The 20,111-nt window shown below is 38.2% G+C and overlaps 1 protein-coding gene across 1 annotated transcript in view; it reads right to left on the reverse strand.

The window, feature by feature from the left end:
• The window catches only part of tgfbr1b (transforming growth factor, beta receptor 1 b), a 94,097-nt gene that overhangs the window by 40,995 nt on the left and 32,991 nt on the right, over positions 1-20,111 (reverse strand). The window contains exons 2-3 of the mRNA XM_062991202.1: positions 14,847-15,092; positions 4,669-4,905 (exon numbers count right to left, since the gene is read on the reverse strand). Coding sequence (XP_062847272.1) covers positions 4,669-4,905; positions 14,847-15,092 — 483 coding nt within the window. The remainder of the gene's footprint in view (positions 1-4,668; positions 4,906-14,846; positions 15,093-20,111) is intronic.

The following is a 20,111-nucleotide window of genomic DNA, read 5'->3' on the forward strand; positions in this document are numbered from 1 at the left end:
AGGATGTCAGCAGGTAATTACAGCAGGAAATAATCACATAGACACACATATAACTGTAAAAGACGAGATGTCAGACTCTAAGGTAAAAGGACACACTGTGTACAGGAGTGACTAAGCCAGAAGTAATTAACTTGTTTTGATAAAGTGAAACATTTTCACGACCCTAACGCTAGCTAACTCCTTTTCAAGGCTATAGTCTTATTAACTTTTATTTTATTTGGATTTAATGCTATGTTTAGCACATATTTGTGCCATTCAGTCTGGTTATAGTTTATTTTCTTTACATTTTGAGTTCACTTAATATTTTCATGTTTTTTTTTTTTTTTTTTTTTTTTTTTTTTTTTTTAAAGATATGTTAGTACTGTTCTTGTATTTCCTTGGGTAAGGATTTCTTTTATGGTTCCAGGTATGAATAGCTGTTGCTTTTCCATTATGTATTTAGAGCATTCTATTAGGATGTGCTTTATCGTGACAAGTGTTTGGCAATTCTTGCAAGTTGAGAGATTTTTTCCTTTGATCAGTGTATCCATAACTTAACTGTCAGGACTATGAAATAATTTATTAACAGAACACATAGCCTTCATTATAATGAGATGATTTAATTGCCTCTTTATTCTGGTCAAGGTGATGGTGGGTCCTGTTACCCTGGACTCACTTGGCGCTTTTCCACCAAAAGAACTCTTGAACAGGTTCTGTTCGGGTTTCTTAATGTTTTTTAGAGAACCAACAAATGCTTCCACCAGTTTTTGAGAACCAAGCATGTGTCACCAACGGTGGGCGTTACACAACGAAAGTAAAGAGTAACATGATAGCGGAGAGTGTAGATTACCTGAGAGCATTTGTGCTGTTGTTACAGATGTTTTATGCAAAAAGCATCGCTCAACTATTGTCGATAAGAAGACGTAGACGTGTTTGTTGCTTTCTTTAGTGCATTCACCTGAGAAGCTTTTTGCGCTCCGCTCTCACCGCAACCATTAGCGCCAATAGCCGATTTGCTCCACGACACGAACATTTGTGTGTAATAACCATCAAACCCACTCTAAAAGCTCCACATATATCTGTGTTTAGCTGTATTTACTTCACGTGTGGTGGTTATGCAGCTCAGAGATCTGAATCCGCTTCTCGGGAGAGTAGAAAATGCTTAACGTAAAAAAAGCGTAACCTGGCTGAATGTACTAAAAGTACAACATGGGAAAACGTAACTTCTCTTTGATATTACTGGTTATAAGTTCTCTGTACTGCCAAAATGTATCGTCGTTGTTTTAGTACAACAAGCCACGTTACGCTTTTTTTCTTCACGTTAAGTGTTTTTCGCAGAAATGCACCCTGGACAAGACGGCATTCTATTGCAGGGCTTCGTCTAACTCCCCTTTCTCCTCAGACAGAGCCAATCATGTCTGTATGTTTGTTTGCTTATTAGGATTTTAACGTCACATTCTCTACAACAAACTTGTGTCCAGATGAACTGATTCAACTTTGTGGATTTGTGTACCTGGATTATTGAGCATGCATCAACAGATCTATGTCTGTATGTAGACACCTGACCAGTCAATAGCAATAGTCAATAGCCGTGGATCGTGGATCCCAGTGGTAGTGGGTAAGCTGAATTTATTTCTGTGCCTCCCAATTACTTTTTTAAACACAAATTCTTAAAAAAATACAGTTTGCATTATTTCTATATTTTTTTATTAGGATTATAACGTCATGTTTTACACTTTGGTTACATTCATGACAGAAATGGTAGTTACTCATTACACAAGATTCATCAGTTCACAAAGTTAATGCCAACACAGTCATGGACAATTTAGTGTCTCCAATTCACCTCACTCGCATGTCTTTGGACTGTGGGAGGAAACCAGAGCTCCTGAGGAAACCCACACAGAGAACGGGGAGAACATGCAGACTTCACACAGAAAGGACCCAGACCGCTCCACCTGGGGATTGAACCCAGGACCTTCTTGCTGTGAGCAGTTTGCATTAACATGACTTAAAAACGACATACAAAAAAACTAGAACGTTAATTATTAAGCATTTATTCGTCTAGTTTACTAAAGCTAGTAGACCTGCTGGATGAGTTCATTTTGCACAAAGTGAGAAAATTTTGATGTTCTGCCAGGTTAGATTGTTAATGTCTCAGCACAGATGTTTAATTAGGCTAGGAGTCATTCAAGGACATCTTGCATAAGCTTTGAATGAGTGTGCTTTTGTCTTCTGTCATTATTATTATTATTTTTTTTACTGTGCACCATTAATCACACCTGATCAGAATGAGAGTTGCTTTTGCTAAACAGCACAACCTACTCCATAAAGCTGTCACATGTTTATTGTGTTTAAGCATAGATATGTAATTGGTAACAGTAGCTCTTCTGACTAATTCCTCCTCTAGTTCATTGATGGTCGGGGCATCCTGACCTTGGAATGGTTTCTGTAATTTCTGCTATGGTCGTGCCTTCTTCTTTATTCTTCTTACAATGTGTGATTTGATCCCTGACATTTTTCAAATAGGTTATTTGAATACTTTGAATGTTCTCCTAAGTGAGTTGGAAATTTAATGCGCTCCATTAAATTGAATTATTTTAGCAAATTGTTGGAAGGTCCTGGCTTTTTGTATTTCATATAAAGCACACTGTTTTAGATAATGTTACTCTCGGCCAATTTGTATCTAGAATAAACTTTTATTAAGATAAAAAATGAACAAAAAACAGTAGGGTTTATAGCCAGTCCTTGAATCCATAATAATCTCTGAAAAAGAAAGAGCATTAGGTTTGGTTTGTCCTCTATGGCCAGATTGAATGAGTCCGTTGAGAGAGTTCGAGTGCAAAATTAGAAAGGCAGACCATTAGGAGCCAAATGGAGCATGTTGCCTTCATATACCAAGCACAAAAGCATAGAGAGAGCGGAGGGCCGGCACAATCCACTTAATGCTCAGCCATCACTGGCTAACAGGGACTATTTTTTTATTTTCATGGTTTTGATTTTTTAAAGATTAATAGGAGTACCTCAGGCAAGGTAGGGGTAACCGAGTGTGGAAGGGAGTGTGAAAACGGTGGGTTGAGAACACACCTGTGATATAGTGTGCCATTACAAAAAGGCAACAGGCCATGCATGAGCCATTTAAGCATGAGCCATGTAACACAGTCAGTATTCAACTTTCTGTCTTTTACTTTACATTCAAGACTGATCAGACTGATGACCCTTCTTCTATGCTGGGTCCAGTTTTAACAGAATTACTACGTGCAATGCAGCAACCCACCCTGAATAGTGCACTAATCCATCACGAGGCCTCGGCCACCTCCTCCCCCTCAGACACAGCCAATCATCTCTGACATCCCTGAATCCCAGCAGTAATGGGCTAACGTGATTTACCACTCATGCACAAAATAATATATTTATATTGGTTAGGGATTTTTTTTAATGCATTTTCTCCCCGTTTTCCTCCCAATTTAGCACAGTCAATTTGTCTTCCGCTGCTGAGGGATATCCGGTTGTATCCGAGGAGAGAATGTCATGGCCCACGCCTCCTCCGACATGTGCACAGCCCTCCTCCTCTTGCCCCTGCATTCTGCACAGGTGTCTCTTCCACCAATCAGGGTCCTTACCCACCCACACATAGTCCGGGCGTCCCGCCCTAGCAGATACGGTGGCCAATTAGTATCTGCTGCAGGCAATGCCAATTATGCCTACCAGATGGTGCCCAGCCGATGGTGCCAATTCACATCACTTGCATGTCTTTGGACTGTGGGAGAAAACCAGAGCTCCTGGAGGAAACCAACGCAGACACTGTGAGAACATGCAAACTCCACCCAGAAAGGACCCGAAACACTCCACCTGGATATTGAACCCGGTGCATTTCCACTATTTCCACCCTTAACATAACAGCTATATCTTTCACCATCTAATACCAGGCGTAAATCAGTAGCAGCCGTGTTCGGAACGGCTGGCAGGTCTGTAATTTTTCGACCTGATTAAATTGCTTCATAACCACAGGAGCACATTGATTTTCTTTTGGCTTTCAGATTTTGGTTTGGGCAATTTACATACGTTTGACTAGGTATTCAAACATAAACTGGCAACCGTGTGAGGTGATCCTCTTTATTCTATATTTCCTTTTAGCACACTTTCAGTGTAACCTGTATTAATCCATAAACACTCACAACTAAAGGCCAGTCAGCATACATTCCTAAGGGACATGTAGGTCATGGCAGTTTTTGGATCCTATTGATTTTTTGATAGGAGAAAGCAATTTGTGGAATGTGCTCAATTTATGGCAACCTTCCAAGCATTATTATTGTTATTATTCTAAAAAAAGGACCCACATCAGTGTCTCAATGCCCTGCATGCTGTATACTTGCCCTACATGCTCTAACCTGCCAGCGTCTTCATTTGTATTCAAAACCTCATTAATTAATTCATTTCTGTCTGTTTTGAAACCTGCATTTCCTTTGTAATTAAGAGCACGTTTCTCTCATAATGATTAGCATTTTACAGCATCATTTCACTTCAAGTGAAATAAATAGGAGTACGCAACGTGCGACGAGCAACAGCTTTGGTAAGTTTAACACTACTGTCAGACACTGAAAGTTAAGACTGAGGTGAGATCTTATCAGCTTTATACATCCAGCCCTTAAAGCACAAACACAAAGAGAATATAATTAAAAAAGAGTGTACCTGAGCCTGATCCAGACGTGGTCATGTCATAGATGAGGTCTTTGAGCGTTGTGCCTACATTTAGGAATGGGTGGTCCATGGAGGGGTCCTCCTCATTAGGCACACGGTGGTGGATGACTGAGCGACTGTGACATACATAGAACACAGTGACGAGCACGAAGCACAACACACACACAGGCCCAGCAATCACAGCCGCTAGAGCCACAGGGCCCAGTGTGGGAGGTTTCACGGTTATATCTGAGACACATAGAGAAAGAAAAAGCAACAATTAATATATGTATGATTATAACTGAAAGTGTTAGAACATTAGTTAAAGGTTAGACTCTTAAATTTGTATTAAATAAACGCATTTGTAACCAACAGTTTGTGATGAGTAAGCAATTGCAACAGAAGGATTTTAACGTCATGTTTTACACACTTTGGTTACATTCATGACAGGACAGGTAGTTACTGGCCACACAAGGTTCATCAGTTCACAAGCCCAATGCCAAACACAGTCATGGACAACTTGCACATCTTTTTACTGAGGGAGGAAACCGGAGCTCCTGGAGGACACGGGAAGAACATGCAAACTTAACACAGAAAGAACCCGGACCACCCCACCTGGGGATTGAACCCAAGACCTTCTTGCTGTAGGGTGACAGTGCTACCCACTGAGCCACCGTGCCACCAGCAATAGATAGTTCTAGAAAAGTTTAACTGTACAGACTTTTTTCCCCCTCTTTCAACTGCTTCTCTATTTAGAGGTCACCACAGTGGATCATTCTGGTCCGTGTACCCTATTTGGCACAGTTTTACACCAAATGCCCGTCCTGACACAACCCTCTTTTATTTATCTGGGCTTGGAAACTGCACTGAGAACACATGGACATGTGCACCTTCCAGTAGCTCTCATACATCAGGTCAGCCAATGGCAATTTAGTTGGCACAGCAGAAAATCATGCTAGCCCACTACCACTGAGATCCAGGGTTCAAATCTAGCGTGAGTTTCCACTAACAACCTTTAATTGTACACACACACAAAAGAAAAACAGCCTAATTCACTTCATTGTAATCAAAATGTTTAAGGTCCCTCCTGCTGACAGAAAAAAACAATGAAGTTATTTTTATATACCCGATAAAAAAGCTCGGGTGGTGCAGCGGTTTATTATGCTAGCCCAACAACTCTGAAATCTTAGTTCAAAATATCAGCAGTGAGCCCAATCATGCGCTACACAGACATGATTTGCTATGTCTGACGGGAAGGACGGCCAAAACCCTGCAATGGACTGGAGCCCGTCCAGGGTATTCCCGCATGGTGCCCAGTGTTTCCAGGTGAAACAAGGCCCACCGTGACCATAAAATAAAAAGAATACTCAATAAAACTAACAGGCATGCACCTTCCTGAAAACATTTAAACATCAGGTAGCAATGTTTTGAACATATAATAAAGTATGTCAGTGGTTTGCCCTACTTATGCCAAACTACTTTCTTTAATAGAAAAAAACAAGACTATTTTCAAACTTTAGTTCAGGTTATTTATATTAACTGGATGAAATGGGCTTTTTTAAGCTGATCTCCAAAGCAACACATTCATCACAAGCACTCTGCCTCATACCAAATATATAAATCACTACTGACATCTTTTACATATTTAGAAGGGTCAAGAACACCTCATCTGAGGTGGCAAGCCATGCTGACAACAGCTAGTGAAAAGTTAGTGAACCTTTAAATTGTGTTATTTAAAGTATGTAATAGACATATAGCTGCCTCAGCACAGAATGTTCCAGAAGGGTTAGATCAGATAATGATATCAATACAGAGTTTAAATTGAGTGAGAAGTGAGAAGACTGCGGCCGAGACCTATTTTGATTTCATTCTTTGATGTGTGTTCTTGTACCAGGTAGATCTCTGTAGTTGCTTAACTTCAAATGACATATTAAATTTGCTTTTAAAATGGTGTTAAACATTTAATTCAATATGCAGCATTATTTAATTCTGACAACATCTCAATTTTACCCCCAGGGTAGCAAAAAGTAACTATTTTATCACTTTCCCATATATCATTTTTATATCCACACAGTACTGTGCAAAAGTTTTAGACTGCCATTAAATGTGTTTAGCAATGGTAGAGAAACTAAGAAATAATTATCTATGGTCATTATATTAGAATACAACCAGAAAAAAAACTGATTCTATAGGCTAAAGTGGTATAGTGTGACCTTCCTTTTACACTTGTGCAATGGCAGGAACCTGGTACTCCTCCATTCATCAATGGAATGGAACCCTAATTAATGTCATTGCTTACACCTGTATTTGTGCAGTAATAAATCCAAGTTTGAATTTTTTGGGTCCAACTTTCGAAAATATGTGAGAAGAAGAGTTGGAGAGATAAAAGAATAAGTGCTTGCAACCCTTAGTATTTGTTTATTTTGGTTTTAACAACATATTTAACACGTGTCATTTAATGGCAAAAAATAGGTATTATGTTTGTCTTTTTTTTTTCTCTTATCTATATATTAGTCCATTTTATATATTTTTTTTCATTTTGATGGCTACGAGTTAGATTAAAACTGTTCTTGTGTTGTTTTGTGTAAGAGTTTCTTTTATGTATTCAGGCATGTGTACTTGTTCTCTTATCTTGGTGTATTTAGGGCATTCTATTAAAATGCATTTTATTGTAACAGGTGTTTAGCAGATTTTACAGATTGGTGGGTTTTCTCCTTTTATCAGGTGTTGGTGGGTTACTCTGGTGTGGCGGATTCTGCAATTTGTGTATATGACTTGGCCTATGTGCCCAGCCCTTATTAAAACATGGGGGGTAGTCCTGGTTTGTGGCTGCATTTCTGCCCGTGTTGTTGGCAATATTGTCCAAACTAATGAGATCACGAATGTAGAAAAGTCCAGACAGGTTTTAAATCATCAAGCCATTCCTTCTGGAAAGCACCTGAATGGGAATGGTTTTATTTTTCAGCATGATAACAATCCCAGGCACACTGCTAATGCAGTGAAATCATATTTGGAGAGAAAAACAGCTGAATAAAAAAAATAAAAAACAGCCTTAATCTAAAGCAGTCTGGGAAGTGCTAAAGCCTGATGTAATGTACCAGAAAATTACCTAAGAAAGGTGTGCTAAATAAATATATATAAATAATAAATGTGGAGGGTCATTGAAACTTTGCTAAAACAACAAATCTAGTGGTGGCTTTTGCACTGTATGTGGACAGAAATCTAAGGATGAAATCTAGGTGTTTCAGCCAAACTCATTGCTAACCTGCTCCAGCATGACATGGCATCTGTGCACAAAACAAAAGTCCAGAATGACATACAGTGGTACCTCGTAACTCAATGTCCTCTAAACTCAAAATCTTTAAAACTCAGTTCCCTTCGTGGAGAAATTTGTACCCTTAAACTCAATGTTCCCCTTAAACAGTTTTTTAAAAAATGTATTCATTTAATTTAAAATGAACAATGAACAGTCTCTTTGTTCAGCGCTTGACTTGGGCGGTGAGGTAATACGTCATCAAAGTGCACATATGAGACGAATCTGCATTTGTGTGGAATAACTATAAAATCCACTCTGAAAGTGTCCACATGTATGTGTCACTTTTAAACTTGTGTTACAGCTCGAGGTTCTGAGAAATTGTAAGAATCAGCTTTTAATTTCAGTGTTTTTATATTATAATTGTGTAGTTTTCAGTGTATAAGTGTCAAAAACAACCTCATTATTTTAAATAAGCCTAAAATATATGCAGTTCCACGGGAACATGGGACACATTAACAGGTTTCCCAAACATCCTTATGGGAAAAAATACCTTGAACTCAACGTCTTCTAAACTCAGTTTCAAGGTGCCACTGTAGTTTGACAGGGTTGGTGTGGTGGAACTGTGTTCAGTCACCTGTGGAGTGAGGTTGAGTCCTGCCCTCATTTCCAATACACATCTTTGAAATAAACTATCTATTCCAAACCAGGCCTTTTCAAGCAGCATTAGTCCATGACCTTACAACTTCTCTTTCAACTACATGGGCACAAATTCTCACAGCCAGGCAAAAATCTTGTGGAAAGCCTTTCAAGAAAAGTGGATGCTGTTACAGCTGTAAATGTTCATTTCAATATTTGTTTTAAACAGAGATGTTCAACAAGCTTATGGTCAGTTGTGTACGGTCTTTTTCCCCATATAGTCTATTTGGGTCCAAGTTTGTTAAAAGGCACAACCTTCAACTCCTAGAAGTCAGTAAGCTTATAATAGTGCACCACAAAATGAATGGCAGAAAAGACTGTAGATCTTAGATATTAGCATTAGAAGCACAGTTGGAATGCGGCCTGTGGTGCTAATTAATTCAAATTAAATAAAAAAATACCTGCTGCTTATCCCTTTGATATTATTTCCATTACATTCATGCTGGTAGTTAACCAAATGAACATTACACATTTACAGGCACTGGCCATGCCATTAACTCACTTTTAACAAAGGCTGCCTCCCAAATAGTGACCTATGCACTAAAATTGTGCACTTTTGTAATGAAGAATGTAGCCTTGGCTCTGTGGTTTAATATTTGGATTAGGGCACTAATCCCAGGCTTTCAACCTGAGAGATACAAAAGCACAGCAGTAATAGCAGCATTCATTTAAAGAATAACAAATCTCAACCATTACCAAATTCTGAACCGCTCCAAATCAATTTACAAAATATGTCTATAATCCACAATCCTGCCCCCACCCACTTAAATTTTACCCACTATTTTGATCTTTATTTAACAATTGGCACACATGAGTCATGTCAGTCCATCTTCTCTTGTGACCGTTTCCTTATATACTGTACAATCAGCACTGGAACATATTATGAAACACAGATATCCAGAGGACATATGTCTAGACAGCCTTTAAGAAACAATGAAACGATACTTTTGTGATACAAACTTTCAAGGTTTTGAGCAAAGCTATTCCAGCACAGCACTGCTGACTCTGATGCTTTAAACCACCTCCTCATGGTCAGATTATATAGTTGTGCCTGGGCATGTAGCAAAAACAATTTCTGGTATTAATACTGCCCTTCCTAAATTAGTGCTGGGCGGTACGTCGCAAATATCAATATTACTTTTTACACGATGTTGAAAATGACCATATTTGATATATCGAGTATGCGTAGAATAAACAGGTTACCATTTGAGAACATTTAAAACAGAGCACAGAAGCGCTGCGCAGAACGCTTTCCTTCGCGTTTCAGCACGTGCACACACACATGAAAACTGAATCACGAGTCAGAAACGACTCTTTTCAAACGAATTATTCGTTGGAATCGAATCAGAGAGCTGTGCTCTTATCTATGGTAAAGATTCATTCGTTGTGCTCACTCTGTTTCATTATGATGTCGTGCATAAATAACTCCATTCATTTGGTAAAGAGATTCAGATTTATAAACCAATCAGAGCTTTCGAATTCAGATTTTGGGTGGAATTTCAATCTCTCTCTTCATTGGTTGTTTTCTAAGTAGGTGGACATGCACAGTTGGAAATGGATTTATATATTCTGGAAATATTCTGGAAACACACGAAGAAAAAACAAGTGGATTATATGCCTAATAAAACAACACGCTGATATAGATTTGGTCTCGGTTTGAAGAAGAGAAGTTCAGGTAAACAGCAGTTATGATTTTATGCAGCTGTGTGGTTGATCTGGGTCGCGGTGCTGCTGAATTATCTTTTTAAAGTAAATATTACAATCAGCAAAATTACATCGTATGTATGATGCACAAAGTTAATGATGTTATTTTAGGTCATGAAGAGCTTTCACGATGGTTTCTGTACGATGGTTGATGAATGGTGATGTGATGGTTGGCGCTTCGTAGCTCAAAGTCTGGATCAATCCACTGAGCTGTTAACTTAACATGGTCTTTATATATCACGCGATCGGATCGGCTACTTTTAGGAAATATCGGCCGATCGCCGATAGCATATTTTGATTAAAAATCGCCCGATACCGATTCATAGCTGATCGATCGTCCCATCTCTACTAGATATAATATCAATATTGTAAATATTAATACAAATATTTTGTTTTATAGATAGCATAAACAACATAACCAACTGTCTGCGAGTCGCCATCGGACGTCACCCGAAATCCTTAGGTCACAAACCATTGAGACTGTGTCTGTTTACCGTGGCAGGTGTAAGCCAAAACAAAATCAAAAAGTATGTCATAATAACTTAATTAAAATTAATCTAAATGAGCATCATGAAAACCATAGTAAAGCTAAACTAAAGTTAGGACTTCTAAACATCAGGTCACTTGCATGCAAAACAGTAATTGTAAATGAAATAATTACAGATAATAGTCTTAGTGCACTTTGTTTAACTGAGACCTGGGCTAGACCTGATGAGTATCTAGGTTTAAATGAAGCATCTCCTCCGGGTTACAGTTATGAACATAAGCCACGTCTTAGTGGTCGTGGTGGAGGAATAGCCGCAATTTATGACAAGGACATACTGTAGGTCTCACTGTAAAATCAACTCCCATAACAAACTCGTTTGAAGTTCTTATCTCTGACATAACCAATAAATGTTCATCTGATAAAACTAGTATGTTTAAGCTGGTTACTGTTTATCGACCCCCTGGTCCTTACTCAGAATTTCTTAACGAATTTGCCGATTTTCTTTCTAAATTAGTTTTATCAACTAAGAAAGCTTTAATTGTTGGTGACTTTAATATCCATTATGAGGATAAATGTAATCCACTCAAAACTGCGTTTGACTCTATTTTAGAATCTTTAGGCATCACCCAAAATGTAACAGGACCCACTCACCGCTGTAAACATACCTTAGATTTAATACTTACTTATGGTATAAACATAGACAACCTGGAAATTGTACCACAGAATGACTTAATCTCTGATCACTGTCTACTAATTCATGAAGTGTCCCTGTCCAATAAGGTACAGCAACCAAATCGTTTTAAATATAAGCGCACTATTACATCTGCAACTGCAGCAGCGTTCATAAACTGCCTACCAGAATTACCAAATATACCAGCATCAGAACCTAAAGAACTAGATCAGGCAACTCAAAACCTAGAGACCGTACTGCGCACAACCTTAGATAACGTAGCCCCACTTAAAACTAAACTGATTAGGGAGAAAAAACTTGCTCCTTGGTACAATGACCACACATGCGCACTTAAACAAGCAGCACGGAAATTAGAACGCAAGTGGCGTCACACTACACTGGAAGTGTATAAGATTGCTTGGAAAGATGCTCTAACTGAGTATAAACATGCACTTATAAAAGCTAAATCTTTATATTATTCGTCCCTAATAGAGAAAAATAAAAACAATCCCAGATTCCTTTTTGAGACAGTGTCCAAATTAACTAAAAACGTCAATGAAACTGAATCTAATATACCGCCTGACTGTACCAGCGATGATTTTTTAAAATTCTTTAATGACAAGATAGAAAAAATACGACTTCAGAGTCAGAGTGTGTCACCTGCCAATGTTAAGTATGGACTTAAGTATGGATCTGAGCAGCATTGGTGAGAACAGTGATGATAACAGTAACGAGTTAATCCAACTAAATTCCTTTAATCCAATCTCCCAAAATGAACTAACTGTGTTGATTAAATCATCGATGTCATCATCGTGTATACTCGATCCTGTTCCAACTCGTCTACTTAAAGATTTACTCCCAGCTATTGTAGAGCCCCTGCTTACATTAATCAATGCATCCCTTAGCCTTGGATATGTACCTAAATTGTTTAAAAGTGCTGTTATTAAACCCCTGATTAAAAAACCTAATCTTGATCCACATGTACTAGCTAATTATAGGCCAATTTCAAACCTTCCTTTTGTCTCAAAGATATTAGAAAAAGTAGTTTCCAAACAGCTATGTTCTTATTTGAATGAAAATTGTATTCATGAAAAATTTCAATCAGGATTTAGACCCAACCATAGTACCGAAACCGCATTAGTTAGAGTAGTTAACGAGTTGTTAATGTCTTCTGATAATGGATGTGTCTCTTTTCTTGTTCTATTAGATCTTAGCGCAGCGTTTGATACGGTCGATCATAACATTTTACTGGAGAGGCTAGAAAATACAGTAGGTGTTAAAGGACTCGCACTCTCTTGGTTTAAATCATATCTGACTGACCGCTCTCAATTCGTTTATGTAAATAATAAATGCTCGGAAACTACAAAAGTAAAGTGTGGTGTTCCACAGGGGTCGGTACTGGGACCGCTATTATTTACACTCTATATGCTTCCACTAGGTGAAATTATTCATAAACATGGCATAAACTTTCACTGCTATGCAGATGACACACAGCTGTATATATCAGCCAAACCAAATGATACTGACACAATCAGTAAGATAGAAGATTGTGTAAACGACATAAAAAACTGGATGTCGTGTAATTTTCTTTTACTTAATTCAGATAAAACTGAGGTTTTACTTGTTGGCTCTAAAGCTGCAAGAGACAAGTTGTCTAACCTGGTGCTAAACTTAAACACGTTCTCTGTTACTCCCAGCCCAGATGTAAAAAACTTAGGTGTCACAATAGATTCAGATCTCTCATTTGATACACACGTTAATAATATTACTAGAGTTGCTTTCTATCATTTGCGTAACATTTCTAAAATAAGAAATATACTATCTGTTAATGACGCCGAAAAACTGATCCATGCGTTTATAACTTCTCGGTTAGATTATTGTAATGCTCTTCTAACAGGATGCTCTGGTAGATCCTTAAACAAACTCCAATTAGTTCAAAATGCAGCAGCTCGAGTGCTAACTAGAACTAAAAAATTTGACCATATTACTCCTGTTCTATCATCTCTACACTGGCTGCCAGTTAAATTTCGCATTGATTACAAAATACTTTTACTAACTTATAAAGCGCTACATGGTCTGGCTCCACAGTATCTGAGTGAACTTATTAATCACTACAGCCCAGTGCGTCCACTTCGTTCACAAGATGCAGGGTTACTTATAGTTCCTAGAATTAAAAAGATCACGGCTGGTGGAAGAGCGTTTTCTTACAAAGCTCCACAACTCTGGAATAATCTTCCTGCCTCTATTCGGGATTCGGACACAGTCTCAATGTTTAAGTCTAGACTGAAAACATATTTATTTTCTCAGGCTTTTGATTAGTATAGACAAAGGCGCAGAGCTTGGGGGTTCTTGGTCATAGAAACTTGTGGTGATCAGGGATGTTGGGTTGCTGTCGTTCTGCCTCTCTTGTCCGATCACTCAGGTTTGATGACGGTGGGGAGATGGGCGCTGATGTCCTATGAAAGCCTTCATGACCTTGTTACCTGCTTGCTCTCCCTTTTAGTTATGCTGTAATAATTAGGGCTGCCGGAGTCTAAAACTCTCTGTAAAACTGTTTGTCAACTAGCATTGTACATTATTAACTACATTCTCTGTTGTTTTACTCCGAGGGCATTCTGATGGAAACCTGTTTACCCGCCGAGGTTAAGGATTAAAGTCGAGACTGCCGGGACAACGATGCTGCTCCTGTCAGATGTGACGGGTCTGGAGTAATTGCAACGACAAGAAATCACTACAGACTTTATTGAAGACTAGAGTGGATAACAACTCTATTATTATTTAATTGTTTATTTATCTATTTATTACCAGTTATGACTTTTAGATCATTTAATTCTGTGTTTGTATGATTTGTGTAAATCGTGTATTTATTTAAAGTATCCTCCAGGCCACCCAAGAAGGATGGGCCCTGCTGAGTCTGGTTCCTCTCAAGGTTTCTTCCTGTAATTTTCAGGGAGTTTTTCCTTGCCACAGTCGCCCTCGGCTTGCTTAACAGGGGTTTTTGTATCTGTTGGTCCTGGATTTTGTAAAGTTGCTTTGAGACAATGTATATTGTAAAAAGCGCTATATAAATAAAGTTGACTTGACTTGACTTAAGCTAAAATATGGGCAGTGGCCTGCCATTGTACTTTAAGTTTATATTATAATCTGTTATGGTTCAATCAACATTAGATCAACTTGGATTAGTCACTCCACAAACTGTTTTTAATACTACATGCACATTTCCTGTATTTTCTGGTTGTATCTAATAACAAGACAAGAAATAATTATATATGGTCATTATAGCATTGCTGAAAAAACAAATCGAATGGTGGCCTAAGACATTTGCACACCACTGTATATATCCAAACTATAACATTCAATCCTATATGAATACTCACTTGGAAACTTTATGGAGTCAGCGTTCTTGTTGCACCAGTCGGTGCTGCAGCACATAGGGTAGATGCCCGTGTCATCCTTGGTGGAGGGTGCACAGACGAAGGGCCGGTCATGCGGTATCAGCTTGTTCTTACTGATGCACCAGCTCTGCTGTGTCGTTTTACTGCCTGACTTTGTGATGGCAATGTAACACAGACCGTCCGTGGTGCATGTGGAGTTCGGGCAGCGATGACAGTAACATTGTAAGGCTGCAGGAGAGGGAAAAAAAAAAAAAGAACACACACATTTGGATTAGAAATGGATTTTAATAACAATAAAAGAAACCAAATAAAGGAATAAAATAGATCTTAATAAAAGAAAGCACTGCAGGCAATAGCTTAAAATAAAGGCTAATTGCTCACTAATTAAAAACTCCCTCAAGTAAAAGAGACATTGTGCATATTCACTAATCCTGCAGCGTAGATTAATGGAGTGAGCAAGTGAGCTTGTGTGACGTATTGGTAAAAACCAGATACAGAATGTGCATGACATAGCTATTGGTACCTAGACCATTAGTACCGGACCCAAGCCCAGATACATAGGAAGTTGCATCAGGAAGGACATCCGTTGTAAAAACTGCCAAATTAAATATGCAGACAAATGATTTGCTACTTCAGAGCTACCTGACTGTGGCCAGTTCACCGAAAAGAACAAATAAACCACAACCAAAAATACTACTTGGTACTACTTGATGTACTGGGCAGTGCTTTTTACACTCCCCTGCCATGACTTTAGACCTCCAGAGCACCGCCTCTGGCTTTGTACGCGGACAATTTATATTTCTCAAAAACACTAGAGTTGACAGTAAGAGGACTAGACAAGTGCAGATTCCTTTAAAACAGCCACTGGGAAACTGTCTGGTTAAATTATCCAATGTTGACGTGTGCTTCAGTAAAGACTAGACTGGTTGAAGATGCAGGTGAAGAGTGTCAACGAATCAGATCTGCTTTGGTAAAATGATTGATATAAGCTAAAAGAAAGAAGAGAAAATAGAGTATAGATTCCACCTGCACCTCAAACAAGTGGTGAAGTTAGTGTGCGAATTTAGGCAGTCAAGCAAAGAAACGTATTTGTCAGTGCTTGCAATATGTGCTGAATGTGGCTTTATTATTTCCCGATGTTGGGTTGGTTCTAGGGCTGTCACGCTAACCGCAATTTTGAAATATCGCGGTATAGACCAGCCAACCGCAGGGCATGCCAAGCAACCGCATCACCGTGATATTCACGTTTTTTCTTTCTTTCTTCTCTTTTTTTTTTTTTTTTGCAGGATCCATCTTGTTTTATACGCTTACAATCGGGCGTAAAAAATTTTAAATAAATTCGTAATGAAAATGAGCTAGGAGCGACATTTTCCCGCAACCTGTTCGCATGCGTTGCTGCTGAGTGTCAGGCTTTGTGTTTTAATTACAACAGGAATTATAGGCAAGTTTATTAATGATCAAATTGAGTTCACACTCAATAAAATACTTGTAATTTAGACTATATATATGCTGGAATGATTTAAATGTATTTTTTCGTTGAATAAAAATGTATTGAAACGAATAATAACTTAAAATGTCGTATATATTGTTATGTTAATTATATCTACTAAATAGATAGTTAATAGTGGCGCAATAACCAGGCTAGATTTGCTTTGATCTGTAAAGTCGCATGCAGGATCAGTACACGTGTGTATTAGTGTAACATCAGTAACGCCGGGAACATCGCTACCCCACTCAGATCCTCTCTAAACCACATCAGGTGAACATGTTGGTTCTTCTAGCGCCAAAACACTTTTTTTTCGTTTCACAGTGTATATCTAGCCTAGGCTAGAAGCTAAATTTAAACCTTTTTTTAATAGAGAAAAGACGCGCATCCCTGCTCTGTTCTGTATTTAACATTAAACACGCATTTCATTGGTCTTAAAGCTGTCTCATCTTTGTCATTATAAAGCAATAATATATCGAATCATAGCCTAACAATAAAGCTTGTTTATATAGCTCTAAAATCCAGATTAATGAAGTAATTTATAAAAAAAAATAAAAAAATAAAAAAAATAAAAATAAAAAAATAAAAGGCGATATCACCGCATACCGCGATATTGAGACAGGTTGATTATCGCAAGGGGAAATTATTTCACCGCGACAGCCCTAGTTGGTTCTACCAGAAAACAGTGGGCACAAGCTAGGAACAGCCTGGACAGGGAACTAATCCATTGAAGGCTTGGCTACCAACCCTGGAGCTGGACAATTTTCAATAAGGTCCTTTCCTGTTCCAACATGACTGTGCCCTGTGTTCAAAGCAAGTACATTAATACAGTATAAATACATGAAGACAAGATTTGTCTGCACCATGCCCTGACCTCAGTACCACAGCTGTGGAATAAACTGGAACATCAGTTGAGGTTTTCTTGACCAACCTCAGTGCCCATACATACACATATACAAATTCCAACAGACATATTTGACAAAGTCTTGTGAGAATCCTTTTCAGAAGTGTAGCAGTTGTTATAGCTGAAAGGTTCAAACAGATGTCACTCCAGTTTAATGGCATTTGCTGTTTTTTTTTTTTTTTTTTTTTTTTAAATGGGATGTCCAACAAGCTCATAGTCAGGTGTCCACACTGTGTGAGAATGCACTCCTTTTGTGTTTTTATATGCATTTGCATTATATGCAAAATCATGTATGGTGGTTTTTTTTTCAATAAAATAAGGGTTGGTTGAAAACGATAGATTGTCAATTTTTTTTTCCAGAAAATTATGTGAAACATCCATGGGTTGATTGTGCAGTTGACGTGTGCAAGAATGAGTGCATTTTCCTTTAGCTGGAAGAGAAAAAGCAATTTGGCTTCAGCACTGGCTGAGCTTGGCCTGCCCCACATCAGCTGATTACTGAGTCCAAGAACAGGTGGGGTTCAAGACAAAAAAAAAAATTATACACTGAGTTTTGGAGCAGGAGGAAGACATAGCCTGGGTTCTGGGTTCAGATAAGAAGTCTTGACAACTAGCACCTACTGGGTATATATAGATGTGTTCGAAGTCAGTGAATAAAGCTGTAAGTCCACTACAGGAGATCAATGACACATTGTCAGCTGAAGGGTATGCATTCTGCAGTCAGACTACTGCGAGACCGAGCTCCCAAAAGCACCACAGTTCAGTAACAACAGTAAATACAGAGACCCTGCCACAGATGAACTCCTATCTATTGCCTCTCTCATAGATCCCTGGTTTTGGTTATCTTACATAGAACAGAGAACGTAGAGAGAATAAAAGAATCACACAGATCAGCCTGACACAACTATTCTGCTGCAACCAGCAAGTCAATATAATGAACATATAAGAAAAAAATCATAAGCAAGCTTTTTGAAGAAGATCATGCCACCTTCATCTACTCCTGAGTAACTATAGGACAATCAAAGCTGAGCTTACTTGACGTCCCCAGACACAGACTCTGATACGAACCACTTCATTGGTGGAAACAGCATGAATCAAACATCTATCTAAGCAACTTTGTGTAGTACCACCTCTGTATAACTACAACTAGTGCCCCTTGTGAGTGCTGTGCCACAGGGCATCACTTAAGCCTGAAACAGTATACAGGCTTGTGCTCCTTTTAAGAAACCAGTAAATAACTGCTTTATGTGGCGTGGTTTTTCTGAACTGAAAATGTATGCACAATATTCAAAGTAAGAGCTGCTTGTGAGCTTTGAAAGAGCTGCTTACTGTTCTCGAAAGGATATAGTTCAGCATGAGTTCAGCCCCTTGAAGGCATATTTAAATGTATTTATAATTGGCACAATTTGATCATTATACATTGTGTGCTGTTACTGTTTTTGTGCCTTTTATAATTCAAAAAACTTTGAAATAAATTGGCTTTTAAGTACATTGTTTAAGAACTAAAGAAATTAAAATCATAATCAAAAACTGTTAATAAATTTGGAATAACAAACTGAGAATTTATTTATCCATTTTTTGTCTTTGCAATATCACCACACTAGTTGAAACAGCCTACATGATCAGCTAGTCACAGTGCCTACAGGCTTTTAAAAGCAAAACAACCCAGTACCAAAGTCACTTAGAACTCTTGACTAACCAAATTTCAGTTCCAGTTCTAATTCTAGACAAACATGAGTGCACGATAGTTCTTTCCCACATCATTATTTAGTACATCTTTTGTACGAATGAAAGTTCCCTTAGTATAATGCCTAGTCAGGGGTAATAAACTCACGCCACTACTAAAATATTCATCCCAGACGAACAGGCAAGCAGTTCCATTGAAAAGCTCTCCATAAAAAAAAGATTATCGCTGAAGGTTTGAGGTTTTCCAATAGCGCTCTGTGCTGTAAAGTCATTTACATAACAGTGCCGTGAAAATTATTCTACACATTGAAAATGCATGCATAGAATAAGCATGAACATTCTATTTAAATATTTTATTCCATAGCAAATAGGCAAGGTTTTATTCAATAAACATGCTTTGGCACTGGCTTAAAGGAACGTACCAGTAATATACTGGCATTTTGGCGAGTTCGGGACAAAAAAAAGTCAAACTGACTAAAGAATTCTAAAATGTTAATGGCTGCTGTAAATGAAAAGTAGAGGTGGCATGGTGTAATGACACACCAGATGTCCAGGTCACAGTTGTGTCATATCTTCCACTCGTTGATAATGTTCTTCACCTTTTCATATTCATGCATGCTTCATCCTTTTTCTGACTCCTTTCAATAATAAGATCCTTCTGATTCTTTGTAAGCTGTTTGGGAACCTTGGCCTTTACACTTGAGACCACAAAATTTTCAGAATCAGTTTCTCTCCGCCATGTCTGCACTTTGGATCTGTGCACGTAATACTGTAGAGTCTCAAACTTCCAAAAATATAAAGCTTAGTATATAAGCATTAATGGCTTTTAGAAACATAACTGCTTAGTTAATTACTGTGTAATGGTTTGTTCTAAAGCACAACCCCTTCTAGATTTACCCCTGACTAACATTCTAATAAAACAAAATCTAACAAACACAAATAAATCAAAGCTTTTTTTAACACTGGACTCAAACAGACTTCCCTTAAATTTGTGGAAAACATATAGTTATGCCTAAATAATCAAACTCCAGGATTTTCTTCCTATTTCCCCTTTGTTAGCAGTCTGGTTGAAAAGTGTATGTGGAGAATTAACTGCACTGTTGGATGTGAGGCAAACACTAAGAACGTGTGTAAATATTGACTCAGAGTTTGGCTGGATGAGTGTGTAGCG

Source organism: Trichomycterus rosablanca, chromosome 3, assembly GCF_030014385.1.
Source record: "Trichomycterus rosablanca isolate fTriRos1 chromosome 3, fTriRos1.hap1, whole genome shotgun sequence".
Classification (NCBI taxonomy): domain Eukaryota; kingdom Metazoa; phylum Chordata; class Actinopteri; order Siluriformes; family Trichomycteridae; genus Trichomycterus; species Trichomycterus rosablanca.